The sequence below is a fragment of the Oreochromis niloticus genome, linkage group LG1 (assembly GCF_001858045.2).
Source record: "Oreochromis niloticus isolate F11D_XX linkage group LG1, O_niloticus_UMD_NMBU, whole genome shotgun sequence".
Lineage (NCBI taxonomy): Eukaryota > Metazoa > Chordata > Actinopteri > Cichliformes > Cichlidae > Oreochromis > Oreochromis niloticus.
Window position 1 is genome coordinate 1,430,223 of NC_031965.2, and position 15,638 is coordinate 1,445,860.

At 41.4% G+C, this 15,638-nt stretch overlaps 1 protein-coding gene and 1 long non-coding RNA gene across 2 annotated transcripts in view; both read left to right on the plus strand.

Moving 5' to 3' along the window:
• Nucleotides 1-15,638, plus strand: part of adamtsl5 (ADAMTS like 5) — a 50,410-nt gene that overhangs the window by 6,602 nt on the left and 28,170 nt on the right. The window contains exon 2 of the mRNA XM_005461649.4: nt 11,897-11,972. Coding sequence (XP_005461706.1) covers nt 11,897-11,972 — 76 coding nt within the window. The remainder of the gene's footprint in view (nt 1-11,896; nt 11,973-15,638) is intronic.
• On the plus strand, nt 8,930-11,321 carry LOC109204114 (uncharacterized). The gene is made up of 3 exons (XR_002063677.2): nt 8,930-9,482; nt 9,907-9,990; nt 10,193-11,321. It is a non-coding gene; the product is annotated as an uncharacterized LOC109204114 (long non-coding RNA).

Below are 15,638 nucleotides of genomic sequence, written 5' to 3' on the forward strand. Positions count from 1 at the left end.
ACATTCTCACCTGCAGCGTAATCAAGCCAAAGCGCTATAACAGAATCCGTGTAATTACATGATAGCTGTGCGGTGTGTTGCTTATTTGTGCAGGGTGGGAATGTGAGAGCTACCTGTCTGTTAGGGCGTGTTTAAGGCAAGGTTCGTGAGTTCAGTCACATTACAATGCAAGGGTGGGGAGAGTGCAGAGAACTTTACCTCTCTTAAGACCTGCTGACGTTAGCCACAGGTGAGTTACCTGTCTGTATATGGGTTTGTTGCCAAGTCACAGTCACTGTTCATGGCAACCCACTTTCTGAGTCATCATAACGAATGGATCTGATGCAGATCAGTGTTTCAAGTAAAAATGAAAGATCTGTAGCCTATCGATGGCATATGTAGAATATTCCAGATCTACAACCCAATGAAGCTGGTGCATGTGATTCATGCATGTGATCGTGGTTGTAGGTGATGTTGCTCCACAGACAGCGACTGTGCTACAATACACAATATCTCTGCCTGTCAGAAGGCCTGCATGAGGATCAGGTGCTGAACAACCAAAACTGGCTCACATGTACACCCTCGCTTACTTAACTATATCAAGGGTCTTACCTGTTGGCATGTGGTTGCTAGGCAACAGATGATGCTACCTAGCAACCACCTTCAACCGCCCTTTTAGTTTACTAACAGGTTAAATTAGGCCATCTACACCTTTTATGCACCTATAACACCTCAGTATTGTAACCTCTCATTTATATCCACAAAGCTTGAGTTGTGCAGGATATATTTGACGACATCATGTTCTCCAGGCAACAGCAGACTAAACTCACAGAACAAATAATACTACAGCATGTACTGCTAAATAAAACTGAAGCCAATGCAGAAGCACTTTAACCCTGTATTCTTTCTAATGGGAAGTAGAGGGTGAAGTGTATGAGGAAACCGCCCTAATATTCACTTCATGTACAACCTCATTGCTTTTTTATTGGATTTGTGGTTTGTTAGTTTCATGTCCAAGAGTAAGATAGATGATAAACTGTATTCTTTTGGATGTGGCTACCTACCAATTAATAAGTCAGTACCATATAAGCATGCAGTGTTCCTCAGTTTCTCAGTTTGAGCTGCTCTTCACTCATCACGTCTTGTTTAAAACACCAGTATGGCAACAGCCAAACGCTCCGCATGAAGCTTCACAAGAGGACTTAAAAACCAGTGGGTAACGTCATGGTGACCAGCATCTTTTATATATGGTTCATGGTTGTAATTGATCAGCTAATAACTGTAGCAAATGTCCACATTTGAAACACCGATGTTTTTCTTTTTTTTGGTAAATAAATGATTGGACATTTAAGTGATTCTTGAAATGTTTTTCTTTTTAGTTAATAGTGAAAGTTGGGTTCAAGTTCACCAAAGCATAGATAGTAATCTAACAAGTAAACAAGTTATAAAGTAAACTACACCATGTATTGTTGTAATGTTGGAAAATATGATGCTTATATTCAAGCAATTCATATATTCAAGCAGCAGCTGATCTAATTTATGCACTCTTTTTTAGATGAAATGAGTCATAACTTCTAATGTAAATTCCTCTGACATTTGCCAGACCTTCAAATGCCATTTCCACTAAAATGATGTAAAACAGACAATGATCCCATCTGAGAACCATCCAGAGAATAACGCAAAGATTACTCATTAAGTAAATATGTTGTGGATCGGTGTGTCGTCCGTTTCATCTCCCTCAGGGAAACAGCTAATCAGCAAATACTCCTCCTGCAGAATAATTCAACGTAATAAATTATGTGTTTATCTCTAGCCTGGTTTATTAGCTTACTCTTTTTGAATAAAAGCGCAGCTGCTTGATGATTTTAGCCATATTCTGTTCGTTATTTGTTTGATAATTGTTTGTGCTTTTTGGTCTTTTTCTAAAGTCATGAGCACCACTAATGTCAGTCCAAATAAACAACTAGTCTCACGTTGATTAGAGCCATTTCCCTCCCCCTGCCCTGCAGCTATTTGCTAATGTGCTGCTATAGTCTTAATGAGAGCAGGAGGAGGCGGGCTGACTCCTGCTCGCCTCTGTGCGGGCCCCTGCAGTGATGGGGCCAACCAGCCAGTCGCTGCTGTCTTTACATGTTCAACAACAGCAGCCAAAGATCAAGAGAAACTTGAGAAATGACTCCGTTTTGTGGGCTACTTTATCGATCTACATTCACATAATGTTGTTTTTGTGAAACCATGCTCATGCATAAATGAGTAAGTGTTGCTTATCTCTGGAAAACTGATGTTTTTTTTAATGAACATAATAAAAAAGCAGTTCTCTAAACAAATATTAAATAAATAATAATTTTTTAAATAAATATTAAAAAATGTGTTTATCACTCAAAATTGGCTGTACGTGTGAGTGGTTGAGTCTGTGTGTCAGCCTTCTGATAGAGGGCAGCATATTCAGTGTATACCTTTCCTCTCGCCCTTTGACAGCTGGGAGAAGCTTCAGCCTCCTTGTGACCCTGGATTTGAAAGGCAGTGAAGAAACGGGAGGGTTGGATCACAACAAACCATTTAGCAAACAACATTCTTGTATATTATACTTCATTCACCAACAAACGGTTTACATATAGTGCATGATATGAATCATTACATTTTTATTCTCTTTTGGTTGTGCAATCCCTCATTTCTCATGCAGCTCCGTTCAAACTGGAACTAACTGAGTTACCGTGCAAGTGAAAAAGAAGATGATTAATGCAGGCTCAAAGTGGATTACATGTCTAAAACAAGCCTGCTAATTGATTTATTATAGGAAAAACACACCCATAAAAACATCTGTCCCGCCCAGGACACGGCACAGAACTGCAGCACAGGCCTGTTTGTTTTCACTCTCAAATGCTCAAAGATATGGGAATGAATTACAAACACGTATCGGGCTCTCGTGATTCTTGTACAGAGATTCAAATCTTAAAAACAGTGTAGTCGCATTTAAAGCTCCACTTTGATGATGATTACATGCATCTGGTGGAGAATCTGTCCTGTTCTACCAGAATAAAACATACAATACAAAGACATGTATGCATTTTCATGTATGGATCAATAATGCTGCCATTTTGGAAAGAAATCAATTATATATGCTGTGCAAAATTCTTGAGCCAACCCATCCATCCATCCATCTTCTTCCACTTAGCCAGGGCCAGGTCATGGGGACAGCAGCTGAGGCAGGGTAGAGGGAGACCTCCCTCTCCCCAGCCACCTCCTCCAGCTTGTCCGGGGGAACACCAAGGTGTTCCCAGGCCAGCCAGCGTGTCCTGGCTCTTCCCCGGAGCCTCCTCCCAGTGGGACATGCCCGGAACACCTCACCCAGGAGGCATCCTTGTCAGATGCCTGAACCACCTCAACTGGCTCCTTTCGATGTGGAGGAGCAGCAGCTCTACTCTAAGCCCCTCACAATGGCTGAACTCCTCACCCTATCTCTAAGGGAGAGGCCAACCATTTCTGCCGCTTTTATCCGCGATCTCGTTCTTTCTGTCACTACCCACAGCTCGTGACCATAGGTGAGGGTAGGGACATAAATCAACTGGTACTTTCACGCTCAGCTCTCTCTTCACCACAACGGTACAGTGTCCACATCACTGCACATCTCTGTCAATCTTCTGCTCCCCTCAGTTGTGAACAAGACTCAGAGATGCTTAAACTCCTCACTTGTCCCTGACCCAGACTGGGCACTTTGCCTTTTTCCGGCTGAGGACCATAGCCTCAGACTTGGAGGCGCTGATTCTTATTCCTGCCACTTCCCACTCGGCTGTGAACCGCTCCAGTGTGACCTGGTGGCCACCACCTGATGAGGCCAACAGAACCACATCCTCTACGAAAAGCAGAAACGAGATTCTGACACCACCTGACACCAAGTTGTTATGCCTAGAAATTCTCTCCATAAAACTTACGAGTCCAACGCTTGTTGAGATCAACCTCTTGCAGCGGGTGTATAAGGATCAGATGGCCCGTAGTAACTTGCCAACCCTCATTATTTTATATTTAGTTAGGAAAAAGAGAAATATTTACATAAATACAAAATTAGGCAAAAACAGAGTTTGTACAATTCTAACAAGCCTGAAAGTCAATATTTGGTATGACCATCTTTATTCAACACAGCTTGAACTCTTGTAGGCAAATCTACTTGTAATTTCTTTAAAATTAATTTCTTCAGGAATAGTTCTTCAAGCTCCCCGAAGGACACCCAAAATTTATCTTTGGATGTTGGCTGCATTTTCTCTTTGTTTTTTGTTGTTTTTTTGCATTTTTGCATTTTTTTTTTGTTGTTCTTGTGGTGATCCCACTTTACAATAATGTTGAGTTCAAGGCTCTGGGGAGGCCAATCCACGATTGATATTGTTTTCTTGCACATCTTCTTTTGTCCCTGAAAGACACACTCAAACCATGGCTGTGTCCAAATTCATGGGCTGCATCCTCCTGAGGACGCATTTGTAGACCGATTACGTCACCGCGACGCGCCGAAGGCTGTCCAAATTCGTAGACTCCTCCGAATGCAGCCGACAAATGCGTCCTCCTTTTCCCCGAATTTGAAGGATGGGTCGGGTGTGTCCTTCGTGGCCCACCATATCCCAGAATTCATAGCACGGCCCAGCCAAACTCCAGTTTCCAACAATGGCGGCCGCTACTAAGTTTTAAAATTACTCTTATTAATCTTTCTGGGTCACAAAATAAACTTTTAACATATTTTCAGGCGAGAATGTAGCTGTGTAAACTTCAAATATCTGCTCGGTTTATCAAGGTATCGCATATTTGCAAAAGTGCTTCAACGTTTTCGGAGACATCTGTTACCCACCAGCTCGATAGCTGACCAGGAGGTCGAGGGTCACTGAAGCCGCCGAGAACGGCACAACTCCCGGCACATCATTTTCAGATCACCGCGGACTTTCGCAACTCAGGTTAAACGTAACATATAAGTCACTTAGACAACCTAAAAATGTTATTGTTTGTCTTTTTTCAGTGTTTTATTTGTTCGTGAGTAAATCGGTTTGGCTGAGATTAAAGTTATTAGATTAGATTAGATAAAATAAAACTTTATTAATCCCCCGGGTGAGTTCCTCCTTGGTTTTTACACCACTGAATAAACGTCAAACAGAAAACTGATTAAACAGAAGTATGAGACGGTCGAGAGTTTACGCCAGTGTCCTGTTATATTTTAGATAGCAAGGAGCAGACGGCCGAGTTTATTAAACTCCACCGAGACAGCGGTGACGCTAATCAGAAGGCTAGACCGTCCAATTTCACAGCCGTTTACTTCCGGCCTACCCGACCTTCTGAGGACCCGGCCCACGTAGACCGCGAAGGCCGGGTCCTCAGGAGGATGCAGCCCATGAACTTGGACACGACTCATGTTGAGATACGCCAAGTTTCTGGCTAATAGCTCTTTGGGACTTACCGTGCTGGTGCAAAAGTACTAACTAAAGTAAGCACTGGAAAAAGCTTATCAGTTAATCAATACATGCTCATTACATGTCACTGGCATAAGCATGCAAGGGTAGTAGTGACAAAACTAATCAAAATTTATTTCCAGTGTCCTCACTGAAGAGAGGACACTGGAACACATTTTCAGAGATTTCTGAAAAATTCAAACGTACAGCTCTGCTATCACTTCCAACATAAATGAAGACAGGAAACTAAACAGCAGTGACGTTTGTAGGGTTACTAAAGTTGGGCTAGCTGCTATATAATGAACACTGAACAAGACACACAAGCTGAAACGTCAAGACTGGGCCAAGAAATATCTCAAGACTGATTTTTCTAAGGTTTTATGGACTGATGAAATGAGAGTGAGTCTTGATGGGCCAGATGGATGGGCCCGTGGCTGGATTGGTAAAGGGCAGAGAGCTCCAGTCCCACTCAGACGCCAGCAAGGTGGAGGTGGAGTACTGGTTTGGGCTGGTATCATCAAAGATGAGCTTGTGGGGCCTTTTCGGGTTGAGGATGGAGTCAAGCTCAACTCCCAGTCCTACTGCCAGTTTCTGGAAGACACCTTCTTCAAGCAGTGGTACAGGAAGAAGTCTGCATCCTTCAAGAAAAACATGATTTTCATGCAGGACAATGCTCCATCACACGCGTCCAAGTACTCCACAGCGTGGCTGGCAAGAAAGGGTATAAAAGAAGAAAAACTAATGACATGGCCTCCTTGTTCACCTGATCTGAACCCCATTGAGAACCTGTGGTCCATCATCAAATGTGAGATTTACAAGGAGGGAAAACAGTACACCTCTCTGAACAGTGTCTGGGAGGCTGTGGTTGCTGCTGCACGCAATGTTGATGGTGAACAGATCAAAACACTGACAGGATCCATGGATGGCAGGCTTTTGAGTGTCCTTGCAAAGAAAGGTGGCTATATTGGTCGCTGATTTGTTTTTGTTTTGTTTTTGAATGTCAGAAATGTATATTTGTGAATGTGGAGATGTTATATTGGTTTCACTGGTAAAAATAAATCATTGAAATGGGTATATATTTGTTTTTTGTTAAGTTGCCTAATAATTATGCACAGTAATAGTCACCTGCACACACAGATATCCCCCTAAAATAGCTCAAACTGAAAACAAACTAAAAACTACTTCCAAAAACATTCAGCTTTGATATTAATGAGTTTTTTGGGTTCATTGAGAACATGGTTGTTGTTCAATAATAAAATTATTCCTCAAAAATACAACTTGCCTAATAATTCTGCACTCCCTGTATAATGATGTGCTACGTGATCGCTAGCGACACAGCTATGTTAGCATAACATAAACACAGTGAAGCTGGAGGATGAACGCTAACTTTTTCCACTCGATAAAAGTTGCCGTGAGGGTTCCTGATGGTTAGGGACAAATGCAATCGCATGGCAGGATGCTGTAAACGGACCAAACTTCAGTCAGGAGAACAATTTGGCTTAACAGAGCAGTTAAAAAAACAAAAGAAAACCTTGTTTTGCCCTCCATGTGACACATCCTTTTTGTAACAATGTGGCGTGTCACATACAAACTATGAATAATATGGATTTAATATTGTTTAGTACAAGTGTATGATTTGATGTTAAAAACACCAAACTTGTAAATCTAGTGGCTCTTAAGCTGTGCACACAGTGTAAATGTGTATAAAATTGTGAAGGCCTCTTCCATTAATCGTGATTAATGTTCTCTTCTTTCGGTCACTGCGACCTTCTCTTTTCCTCTGATAAGAATTCTCCCATGTAAGGCAAGGACAGGAGCCGAGTCTCCGAAGGGAAGGGCTGCCCAGCCAAGTGTGAGGGAGATGTAGTGAGATGTGTATCGTTTAATTGGACAGGGCAACCTACTGACCTGGGACTGAGCCAACAGCCAACTCCAAAAGCTTTAGAGCAGCTCAGTGTTTATGATCAGGGGAGAGATAAAAGAGACGCTAGATGACAGACGGGGTGGAGCTGAGACGTGGGGGGAGAGGGCACAAGTAAAGAAATGGAGGATATTGAGTTGCTGTTCACAAATGAAATCTGCCTGGCATTTTTATTTTGTTGACTTGTCTTAATGAAAATAAAAATGTTCCATCACAAAACACTTCAAAGTATGACACACTGTGACTGTCTGTAAAGCAGCACAAGGAAGCAATCAAAGAGCTTTTCCCAGAATCACTGAGACTTCCCCGAAGAAAGCAGTCATCCTTTGGTGAATCAGAGGATGGAGGATGGATGTGTCACTGTTGATTTTTGCCTGGAGGTAAGGAAGGAGATGAGGGAGTGGTTAAACCTGTCATTTTCAGATTTGTAAGGTCAGTATCATTTACTAAACGTAAGTCTGATCTAGGGCTGGGCTATATCATACCGTTCACTGTAATACTGGTGTAATTTTGGGCAACGATAGGAAAATGAAATATCGCGATAGAATATGGGTAAAACGCGCATGCGCAGTGCCTTTGTTTACATACGCACATGGCGGCAACGCAGAATGAGAAGAGCGAAACTGGATCGTTAAATGAAACGGATGAACCAGAACTGGTTTGTAAAAATGCTGCAACTTCAGTGGTGTGGAACTGGTTTGGCTTTCGTCCGTCAGATACACAACAAAGCACTATTTTTGGTAGCGCATGCTAGCGGGCGTCGTTATTACCGTGTTGTTTGGAAAATACGGCACACTTAGAATCAATCCTTTGATTTTTCTGAAAATCGACAGTGCCCCGTATAATCCCGTGTGCCTTATGTATGAATTCTGGTTGTGTTTACTGACCTCGAAACGATTTTATGTACACGGCGCTCAAATCTGTCAGATGTTTCAGTCCGACTTTGCTAAGCTACGAAGCCGCACCGCTTGATGGATTGTTGGAGCATTACGGCTACCGTAGGCAGGAGCCTCGCGGAGTGATACATACTGTGCTTTAACATAATATCACCGTACTGTGTGTGTATAAGCTCTTTTTAAGTTTTGTGGATATTTTACATGGTTATGCTGAGGATATGTCGGCCAGTTTCCACTGGAAATGCCTTTTGGTTAAACTGTCAGTGAGGAAATTGCACTGTTACATTTTTATATAACTTTAATGCACATAAAAAACAGCTGCTTGTTTAAGTGAAAATACATTGATGGGTTTTTTGCACTAATAAAGTTGTGGAGTTGTAAAGTATTTTGTCTAGTGTCAATTATATCGTCAGTTATATCGTTATCGCAAATTTTCAAATGTATATCGTGATAAATACTTTTGGTCATATCGCCCTGCTCTAGTCTGATCAAGCTTTGCACATCTGGTCACTACATTTCACATCTGTGGGTTGTTCATTCACCCCACTGATCACAGCAGATGGCCCCGCCCCTCCCTGAGCCTGGTTCTGCCGGGGGTTTCTTCCTGTTAAAAGGGAGTTTTTCCTTCCCACTGTTGCCAAAGTGCTTAATCATAGGGGTTCATGTTGGGTTTTTCTCTGTATGTATTATTGTAGGGTCTACCTTACAGTATAAAGCACCTTGAGGCGACTGTTGTTGTGATTTGGTGCTGTATAAATAAAACTGGATTGAACTGAATGTTTCTTGCTAATATTGATTATAACTCAGCTTGTAGATTTCATGGTCCTGAGTCTGACGACTCAGTGTTTTGTGTTTCCTCATGTTGTTCTATGTTCTTGTTTATTCTGATTATGTCTTTCGGTAAGGTTTGCCATTTGTTAGGTCTCTGTTCTGTGCCTGCCTGCTCCCACTTCTGTGTCCCCTCTGTCTGTCCATGGTGTCACAGTGTCTGCTCGTGAATCTGTCTGTTACGTTCAGTGTCTTGTCTGGTTCTGTGTCTGTGAGTTTCCTGTTTTATTCTGAAGGTCTCTGTCTCATGTGAGTGTTCTCAGCTTTACGTCTGTGTCTCGTCAGCCCTGATTTCTCTCAGGTGTGTTCCCCTCCTGTCTCCCATCCCATGATTACTCCTGTGAGTATTTAAGCCCTGTGTGTTCTCCTGCTTGTTGCTGGTTTGTCTGTGTTGCTTCCCTGAGTCTCCCTGCGGCTCTGGTCTGGTTTCAGGTTAGTTGTGTTAGTTTTCCCAGTTTAGGTTTCTCTTAGGTTTTGTTTTGTGCCTGCTATGTTCCGGTCTGTGTGTCCATCCTTATTAATAAAGCTCACTTGCATCTGAAGCTGCCTGCATCTTGGGTCCTCTATTAAAACTCACACGGCTTGCCCTGCTAGCCGTGACAGTAGATGATTTATTCTTTCATTTAGTTACACAACTAAAACAGCTAGGAAACAATGTCAGTATTATTTTAACCAAACATTATAGACTATGATTTAATTAACATTAGTGATCTTGGTTTACACACGTATCAGCCTATGTTTAGTAGCCTGGCTCCTTTTTCCAATTCAGTTTATCTTAATAACAGCCAAACCAGAGTTTGACATTTTCTCATGAGCTGGAAATCTTTGTTCTTCAACACAGCCTGCACTCGTGTAGGCCGGCTTTCTTCTTGTTTCTTCACCAGGCTTCTTGAAGGACAGTCGAAAGATCTTCTTTGATTGAGGTTCAAGCTCTGGGGAGGTCAGTCCATGAGTTCCATTATTGTTTTCTTTTGTGATGTAAACCAAATGTCGGAGGTATTTAAAACCTAGTTTTGATTAATCATGAGCCTCATCACATGAGCCACTCTTTGGTGTTAGAACTGAAGAAGACTCCCTTTTGGATGAGAGGTGAAACGTCTTCACAAAACTTAAAGAAGTCTGTTGGATTTCTTGCTCCTTAGACTACCAGGACCTGGATGAACCAACACAGACATGGTGCAACATCAGCTGCATACAAAGAGTCTTCCATTTGATTTGTGAACATCCATTTTTGTTGTTGTTGCAGTAAAACTCAGTAAACGTGTTGTTTTGTTGCAATACTGACACCATTTACAATGTTATGACAGTGAAGAGCAGGATGCTGAGGTTGTAATAATCATCTTGTTCCTCACATAACCTGCTTTTTTTTAGTCTGGTCCAACTGTTAAATTAGAGCCAGATCATTAAATAAATAATATTTGATTTAAATCTATATGATGCTTTTACTAAGAAACATACTCATGCATAGGCAACACGTTCTCACTCCAAAATTTCAATTTACTTATTTTTCACCTTAAAAGTATGTCACTGTTGCTCTTGTTCATGTCGAATAAAGTTCAAGATGTAATTCTTAGAAGTCCTAAAAGTGCATAAAGTGGATTAAGACATACTGTATCAGAGCCATCTGCCGTTCAACGCTGGGGGATATGGTTGAATAATCCAGAAAAGTACATAAGTCCACTTTGAGTTGGTACAGTTTTGTCAAACAGTGTACCTTCGTGCTTGAGCAGGTTGCTGTACAGACGACTGAGCAGGTAAAGTCAGACAGTGTGAGATAAAAGGGTTTAAAAAAACACAAAATGTTTGTATCTGTGCCAAATAAAATGATCAGACTGCAAAAAAAGAAACAACCAAAATCTAAGGATAATCGAATCAGAAGTGTTGCCTGCATAATAAACCTTTATTGTAACACTTCATACAAGTTATGAACCGTTTCATTTAAGATTACACAGGAATCTTATTGGAAAGCATGTGCTGATTTGTAAATGGATTCGCTTGCTAGGTTTGTTCATTAATATGTATTGGTATTGTACAACTGCAGGCAGAGCTCTGTAACCCAGCTACAGCCATCAAGGGTACCCATAAAAGATAGTTGGAGCCGCCGTCACATTATAAGTTTGTAGACTTTATGAAAACGAAGCATCAATGTCAGCTTTGTCACTGTCTTTGAATTCTAACTTGGTTAGCTCTAATTCTTGAATTACAGTAACTTTGACTTGCTGCCTTCAGAAAGACTTGAGATCTATTCAAGCAAACAGGTCATCTGAACATATCTAGTTGAGCCTTATTAGTACTTGATATATTCAAGAAATCCATCATCAACAAAATTATTTGCTAAAATTGAATGTACAGTGAGTTGATGCCAGCAGAGAAAAGAAAAGGTTTCATGTGGATTATTTGATGCTAAAGGTCAGCAGCTGAGTGGGAGGTAAGGCAAGGGGAGTGGTGGGACAGCAAGGCGGGCAGTCACCCCCTCTCAGAATCTGTGGGAGTTAATATGACACTGTGGGGGTGAGCTGGGGGAGTAGGGTGGGGGGAACTAATGATACTTACTGAATCGGGGGACATTCCTGACCTTGGCTGCTGCCCACAGGGGTTCAGGGTAGCATGGCAGCTTATTTGTGTATATTATCACTGACCTAAAGACCTCTTCTGTTTGAAGTGTCAGCAGTGGTTTTTCTTCTTCTATCCTCTTTTGTCCTCTCGTCCTCCTGCTCAAACATGTTTGCAACAACATGTACATCTTTACTTCTGCGGCTCTGCATTCATGTGTATGTGCTGTGTGAAACAGCAAAGGGCGACATCACCAAGAGACTGACGGGGTTTGTTTCTCTCTTTGTCTCTAGGAAGCTGACTCTCTGCCAGGCCCTGACCTTTGTCCTGCTGCTGGTCCTTCCCGTGTGCCTGTCCTCCCCACAGAGTGTAAGCCCAACCCACCCACATCAGCACAAGTCACTGCATGGCCTGAATAGCTCATCAGCTAAGGCTCCTTTTTAAATGACGTGACTCTGTGGAAGCTTCCTAAGCTGAGTTGTCATGAGTTTGGTTCTTAAGCTTAACCAAACTGAGGCTGGGATAAACCATCATTTTCATTTTCAAACTTTTATTTAACTTTTATCTAAGCGACTTATATATCATGTTTAACCTGAGTAGCAAAAGACTGTGGGGGGTCGCTGTTCTTGCTGGCTCCAGTGACCCTTGACCTCCTGGTTAGCTGTCGAGCTGGTGGGTAACAGACGTCTCCGAAAACGTCGGAGCACTTTTGCAAACATATGATGTCTTGATAAACCGAGCAGATATTTGAAGTTTACACAGCTACATTCTCGCCTGAAAATGTCTTAAAATTTTATTTTGTGACCCAGAAAGAGGAATAAGAGTAATATTAAAACTAAGTAGCTGCCGCCATTGTTGGAAACTGGAATTGGCTGGGCCGCGCTATGAATTCTGGGATATGATGAGCCACGAAAGATACACCTACAAATGTGGCCTCAGGAGGATGCAGCCTCTGAATTTAGACACCCCCATAGTTTAGCTAAGAATTCACTTTTTTTAAGCTAACAAAAATCGCTCACGCTCAAGCCAACAAATGTTCTGGTGTTAATTATAGACTGTATATAAAAGATAAACATAGCCACCTTGATGAAAAGGTCACACATTAGTTTTAAACTCTTAATAGCTTTGGACAGATTGTGTTTTGGAATGACCAGAGGTTGGAGGGCTAACGTATTAGCTCAGCTCTAGCTAGCAAGCTTGGTTAGTACGCTAACCAACAACTCTACCTTGCAGCAGGATGGATTATTTGTAATAAAATTTTCCAGAAAGCACCAACACCAATCAGCTGTAGCTGTGTAGTTTGAGACACCTGTCATTAAAAGCAGCTATGACCCTGACTTCAGTGTCAAGATGGCTGTTAAAAAATAAAAACTCGCTCATGCCCTAGTAGAAACAGGATTCTTTGTACCAATTCTACATTGAGCTAATTTTTCAGTCCCAGAGGAGACAGCTTGATGGTAATGAGACACATGAATCAAGAATGGAGACACTGATCAGTAAATCAATGGTCAGTAAGTGTGCTGTCAAAAATGAAAGAGTGACCTAAGAGAGGTTGAAAGGTAAACAAAATAGCACTACTGGTGATTTATTTTTTCTGTTAGTTGTTATTGATTCATCCACTGATGTATACTGTTGGTATTTCTCCTTTTTAATGAAAAATCATTATAATATTTATCTTTTTTGGTGTATTTTAAATATCTTTGATCTTAATAGTTGTAAATGTTACAATTTTCCTCTTATGGCGCTCCATAAATTGTATTCCCACAGATTTTGAGGAATTCACTGAAAGTTGGATGACGTATGTGTTGAGTTGTGCAAGAATGGAAGAGTGTTTTAACAAATGGCATCATGCTTTATTTGCACGTGAAACCTGCCAGCGCCCAAAGCCATATCCCAAAGCCGCCCCCACGTTATCCTGCCTTTATGCCTTCTTTTTCTTACAGTTGACAGAGTTAAATATTGTGATTAAGGCCATTTGTGAGGAAGAAAAATCCCAACTCTCAGGTCCCAAAGAGGAAAATCCAGCTCATTTAGATAATAATAAGCCAATCACAGCCAATAGACTAGTCACAGCGATTGTGCTGATTGGCTTTTTTTGCAGGGTGTTTGTCCTCTGATGGTATTTTGTCTTGGACAGAGGAGCGCTCCTCCGAGCCAGCATCCTCATTGTCTCTTATTCTGTTGTGTTTGTCGCTGCTACGCCACCTTTTCCCATCTTACCGCATCTTTCATCGCTATTTGTCTTGATGTCAAGCAGACAACCATTCAACCTTCCCCCAGGGCTGGCTGGAATAACCACACTCAGACACTGCCCCCCCCTCCCAGCTGCTCTCACACCTCAAACAGACCAATGCAAAGGATCCATTCTTCATTTTCGTGTTACAGTTGTGTCATTTCAAAAAGACTAGTAACACATTATTTTCAATCCTTGTTTTAGAGTTGTTTACACTGCTGAAACATCTTTTGCGCTCTGTCGTTGTTGCAGCTGTGCTGGCAGCGTCTCGGGTGGCCACGGCAAAAACAGAACACGAAATACACCAGACTTGGTTATGGTGTAACCCTGCCACTCGCTTGGTGTATTTCCCCTTGGATTCAGAGAACAGCATGTACAGATGTTATTGCTTCACTTTTACAGGGCAGTGATGCTGCTGCATTGCTTTGTTCTCTCTGGGAACTTTGGTTTATGGCTACAAAGAAACAGCCATTTCAGTTACTGTGTAAGCCTTACTGCAGCGCCCCCTGTTGTGTGGACACCAGTATCTGCAGGTTGTTTACGTGTCTTTAAGTGTTTATAGATACTGCAGCCCCCATAATTATCAAAAACGTCTATACTATGTGAAATCATATGCTTACAACTGCTACTGATATTTAGTGATTAATAAGAAAAACTGCATTCATCACCACAAAAAACAATCATTCGTCTCTTAACACCGAAACTGTTAAATGAATTCATGACTGATAAAAAAATTACAAGGAGCAAATGAAATAAAAGAGGCAAAAACGTGGACAAATATGGATGTAAAATCCAAATTTAGAGTAACACTCATACTATAATAACATAACAACAAAGTTGCACAGGTCAAATGCTTGAAATATTTACCTGAGACTTGAACAACAGAATAGTTCAAATCTTTAACCCCGACTCCAAAAACTGCATGTTAAATTTGCAGATTAGGATTTGTTTCTTTGGCACAAAACTCACATTTTTAACTAGAGAGCTTCAACTTTTACACAACTTTACACAGATTAAAAGTTTGAAACAAGAAAACCATTTTCACTTCAATATGACCACAAACTACAGTAATTATCTTAATTACATTGATGCTTTCTTGCTTTATATGGAGCACAAGTGTCATTTTTTGCAGTTATATTTTATACGCTTTATAGATCTTTATCGCCTGTTCGTCTCATAATGAGCCTGATTGCAGAGTGCCACATTCAGTTGATTTTTGTGAGGTAGAGTCAAAGGACACATCAGACAGCCCTCTATATCAGTGTGTATAGACCCAAGAGAAAAAAGTGTGGGTCGGAGGTTTCAGGCTTTGTCCAGCCAGCTTACAGAATGGAAACAGTTATGTTAGGTCGGACAGGCGAGCAGTCGAACAACGTTACACTGTGGCAGTCTGTGTACCTGCACGCTGGACCGCTGACTACAGAGACGTAGACTCTTTACTCTGTCTCTCTTTCTTTATGCAGTTTGCTTTGTGCAAAGAAGATACTTTTTTCTCTTTTTGGTGTGATTGGGGGAGGAGAGATGGGGGCATCGTAAAGGTCATAGGTCAACTTAGTTCATTAGAAAGCTAGTCCATCCCATTGACAGCTGTTATCAAGGCTAATTTGGTTTGCGCTGACGCAAATGAGAGTGACCTCAGGTGACCCTGCCATTAAACAGTGGAGAGTTATAGCAAAGGTCGCTCTCAGCTTTGTCTGTAATGTTGTAATTTTTTTATTATGAGTCACTTTGTCGGGTTTTTTCTCCACACATGTAAATGCCAGAAGTTCAAAGTACAGAGGATTTGTTTTGAAGTTTTGGAT